Below are 4,962 nucleotides of genomic sequence, written 5' to 3'. Positions count from 1 at the left end.
GGAAATTTTTCAATAAAAATTGGAGATTTTATATCTCGTGTATTTCTTAATGGATTGTCTTGAAAGTTGGTATGTTTAGTAAGATTCCAGTAGAGCATATCCACTGAAAATATGTGATAGTCTGGATTACCACAGTTCGAGCTACAGAAGGTGGAAAATCGCTAAACTATCACTCCTGTTAATAACACACTGTATCCTGCAGATTGTTTTGGCCGCACGACAAACTACGTGTGTCTTGATGTCTCTTTGGCTGAAAACTAATCCAAACCATATTATCATTTATCTTTTATGGATAAACCGGAAATTTTAAAAGGTATGGTGATAATTGTTTGGACACCATGAAAATAATTTCACAGGACGCACAAAAACATATGGGCTTAAAGAGTTAACAAGCTCCTTTGTAATTTTCATCTTTTTTAAAAATTAATCTCTTTCTCTTTGATGATAAAAAATAACCAAATGGTTGTATTAGTAATGAAACAGAGAAAATGCTAGAAGTTTATCTACAAAAAAAAAGTGTTTGAATAAAATATTGTAGCTTCAGGACTTGTTTTAGGATTGCTTATTATTTTCAAGGATTTTCTCGTGATTTTTATGCACAACGCTAGGATTTCACGTCAAAAACAATCGCCAGTGGAAACGGGAAACAGCGCATAGAAGAATATTTTCAAATACTGATGCCGTGAAGTTTGTATGGGATATGATAACGTATATTTGAGTAACATAGGCTGAAAACACTTTAAAAATATAACTGAAAAAACATTAAGAGTAAAAGAATTACCATCGTAACTATTTTTATGTGAATAACGATAAACAGTTGTATTCTATTTCTAGCGAATTTAATTTTTATAAAATAGTAAAGTCTGTTGAATCAACCAATACTATAGTAAGTGTAATACGTTACTGAAGCAACATTTTTTCCATTCACTCTATTCTTCTACAACTACAACTTACAAGACTTGTTTCAATGTAGTAATATAATGAACGACTAGGTGGTTAGAGTAGACGCTAAAAAAAGAAGCCAGAGAAATCGACGATATTCCGAGGCGTAATGTGAACCTTTCAATTCGATTTCAAAATACGTACTGATGTAGGCCTAACATTTTAAGAAGTAGTGTTTGAATCTTAGATTAGAATAGCGCTGAAAGTAAAACCTTGTTGCAGATATATTATAGAACCGAAGTACTTAAATAAGTTAAACTTTAAAGTAACTGTTTTGAAATTCCAAGTATTTTTCAAATAAAAAATAAAATACTTGAAAGTTAAATCTCGCACAGTTTTGAATCGTTTGATAACAATGTTAGTGACATTAGATTACTACTAGTAGTAATAGTACTGAGTTTGAAAATAATAAAAACTTGAAACTAGTAAAAGTTAAACTTCTTTTTTCAATTTTATATGTAAATTATATTTATGATCTTCATTATCCGTACTTCAGTTTGACGAATAAGATGTAGGTAAAAGTCAAATTGTTAATTTAACTTTTATTTTTAAGACCTGTAGTCTAACTTTAAGTTTAAATGTTACATTATAATTAAAAGTTTTGCATATCGTTAGTCATGGCACTTTTGTTACTGTTGGTGCAGAAATTATGTAACAGGTTTACTGTTAGAGGGTCCCCAGGACAAATTTAAAATATTAGAGGCCCCTTCTACAAGGGTGGTATATATATATAATACTAATTGGGCCTTAGAGTTAGATTGTATGAAATTATTTGAAAGTTAAGTAATTTTAATCAAATTATCATGGTGCTTTTTCACATAAAAACAAAGCTAAGTTTATAAAATTTGAGGGAAAATTACATCCAAGTGCCACATTATTGAATGCCAATTGTCAAAATAGTTTTAAAAAATTTAAGATTTTTGAGGGCCATATCTTTTAAGAAGTTTAAATTGACTGGTATGACGGGAGATTTGGAAGATTCAGTTTCATTTCTTTCATCTCCTTTTCCTTTGAAATTTTTCTCCAATTTTTTTTCATTTACCATGATTCAGAATTCTTCAAGAAGTTTCAAACTTATCGACGTATCTTTCGGACAGTTATTTACGAGAATATTTACCCTTATAGATACACTACATAATCAAACTGAATGCTGTTATTCATATAAATTTCATAACTTTGGGGTTAAACTTTGAAGATATTTTATCACCTTATTGGAAATGTAAAAAAGTCATGAACTTTTTTAAAACATAAGAAGAAAGAAAGGTGATAGAAGACCTTTAGCCTACTGAGATTAATTTTCGGTCTTTCATCCACAAATAAAAAAATAGAAGAACAATGAATATGACTACATATTTATAAAAGTGTCTAACAAAGTTTAAAAATATTCCAAAATAGCTGCACAGATCATATCATCAAAAAAATTGTTCTACAAACTTATTAATAAACACACAGTACAAAAACACTGATTAGGAAGAAATCTGTATGTGTGCTTCCAAAGCTTACATCTATCACCTCTATATTAATTATGTTTATTTTTTAATATAATTATTAAGTTATGGGACTTTAAATACACTTAAAATTTGAAAACAAAAATGTATTCTTTTTGTTGTACAATAATAGTTTAAAAGGACTAAGATAAGAATTCTAAACAAAACATATAATAATAAAATGGGTATTCATAAGTGACAATTTAGACTTTTTTTTTTTATAGTGCAAACAGGTGATATATAAGATTTATCTAATAAAGAACCAGTGATTAAAAGGTAAATTTAGTCAGTTATGAAGCAAATTATACAAGTTAATGAAATTTGTGGAAATAATTGTATTTGAAGTTTGTTGAGAAAAGGAACAAATTAATGGATTACGTATTATGAAATATTAAATCCTGTAGGTTCATGAGAGGTTGATTAAACAGTCGATACTGAGACGTGTTGTGGTAAAATTGTAATTTATAGTTATGTTGAAACCTAAAAAATATAATACACATTAAATTTTGGAATCTATAATGAATGTTTGTGAAAATAAAAAGTTGCTAACCTAACGGATAAAAAAATGAAAGAATTAGCAACAATTTAATTTTTAAAATAGTTTAATTTGAATCTGGAACAGACTACTATTCCCATCAATATTGCCTTTATTACATGCTATCTTCTAAATACAGCCAAAGCTTTGTTATCTGGCATCTTGATATCAGATATTGTAAAGGGATATTTCAATATCTCCAAATACAATCGCTCGTTGTGGCTACTGTGGCTTTGTTTATGTTCTTTCTCTCCGGCGAGCTTTAGTTGTTAGTCGCCTGTACTGTGCTTCACATTTAAAATACTAGAAATATTTTTTTATAGCATTTGTTATTGTTTAAAACTGTAATTGTTATAGATGATGTAGAAATACTGTACTTTAAAATATTAACAGTGTCAAAATTTTTCTTGTAAAATATTGTAAAGGAAACCCTTTCATAACCAAAATATTTGCCTATCCAGCACTGTCCAGGTCCAACAGATGTCAGATAGTTAAAGCTGCTAGTATATTATTTTTATATATTTCTTCCACAACTTGTTAAAATGACCATTTACGTTACATAACTACATGAGTGGTGATGGTTTATTTTTCCAGGAATGTGATGTGTCAATTGCAGATATCGAAGAGTTGCCATTTTTGTGTATGTGTGAATGGGCTACTGTTCTTGTGAGGTTTCTCTATGTGCTAGAATCTTTAACAATGCTTAGAAATTTCAGGTTAGTAAAAGAAAAAAGAGTACTAGTATTTTATTTATTCAGCAAATAAAAATACTATTATATATATATTTACAATTCTCATCAATCCTCAAGACCATAAATTTATATTAGTTTGTAAGCCTAGTTTCTGTCATTTGTATTTGCCGTCATTCCTTTATGAGCATCCAACCTTTTTTTATGATCATTATTTTATTCAAATACAGATAAAATAGATAGAAAACAACTACTTTTACACTCCAGATAATTATAAGAGAACTTTGTGGTTTCTTCACTTGAGTGCCGACCTGCCTACAAAGAAACCCCGAAACAGTTTTAACCCTAAAGAAGTCACAAAAGCAAAACATCAGTTGAAATATAAGTTCTTTTATAGTATGTGGAGTATTAAGGTCACTGTTTTCTATCTTTATTATCAAAGTGCATCAATTCCCCCTCCCCAGTATGTACGACACATTTTGAAAAACAACAGATAAGAAAGATGTCTTGCATGATAATGTGACATACTAACTATTTGTAAATATGGCTACTGCTGAATTTAATGTTATTGTTTAAGTTATTGTCCAAAAAATGTGTTAAGACAGTGGTCCTGAATTTTTTTGTTTTTCCTCAGGGACCATTTTACAAATCCGTACACAGATTACTGATCTTAAGCAAGTTAATGAATTTTTTTAATTTAATACTAATTTCATTTAATCAACAATAATGTCATTTGTTTGGTTTTTTTCTTAAACTAAAATATGGAAATTTGATCTTTACCATCATGGTCAACCTTTTAGATCTGCAGACAAACATTGAGAACCATCTTTACCATCATGGACAACCTTTTAGATTTGCAGACAAACATTGAGAACCATAGTTGTAAGAAAACTATGTCATACCTTCCATCTTGTTCTCACTAATGTATTTGTTTTTAATTGGTTGTTTTAAGATTCCTATGTTATACCTTCCATCTTGTTCTCACTAATGTATTTGTTTTTAATTGGTTGTTTTAAGATTCCTATGTTATACCTTCCATCTTGTTCTCACTAATGTATTTGGTTTTAATTGGTTGTTTTAAGATTCCTATGTTATACCTTCCATCTTGTTCTCACTAATGTATTTGTTTTTAATTGGTTATTTTAATATTCCTGTGTTACACCTTCCATCTTGTTCTCACTAATGTATTTGTTTTTAATTGGTTGTTTTAAGATTCTTATACCTTCCATCTTGTTCTCACTAATGTATTTGTTTTTAATTGGTTGTTTTAAGATTCTTATACCTTCCATCTTGTTCTCACTAATGTATT

General features: G+C 28.9%; 1 protein-coding gene across 1 annotated transcript in view; it reads left to right on the top strand.

The window, feature by feature from the left end:
• Positions 1–1,003: 1,003 nt before the first annotated feature.
• LOC106468402 (phosphatidylinositol 4,5-bisphosphate 5-phosphatase A-like) overlaps positions 1,004–4,962 on the top strand; it is a 23,964-nt gene continuing 20,005 nt past the window's right edge. Inside the window, exons 1-2 of the mRNA XM_022396743.1 lie at positions 1,004–1,090; positions 3,559–3,680. Coding sequence (XP_022252451.1) covers positions 3,607–3,680 — 74 coding nt within the window. The 5' untranslated portion in view covers positions 1,004–1,090; positions 3,559–3,606. The remainder of the gene's footprint in view (positions 1,091–3,558; positions 3,681–4,962) is intronic.

This window comes from Limulus polyphemus, unplaced genomic scaffold (genome assembly GCF_000517525.1).
Source record: "Limulus polyphemus unplaced genomic scaffold, Limulus_polyphemus-2.1.2 Scaffold2996, whole genome shotgun sequence".
NCBI lineage: Eukaryota > Metazoa > Arthropoda > Merostomata > Xiphosura > Limulidae > Limulus > Limulus polyphemus.
This window is presented reverse-complemented; position numbering and strand designations above follow the sequence as displayed.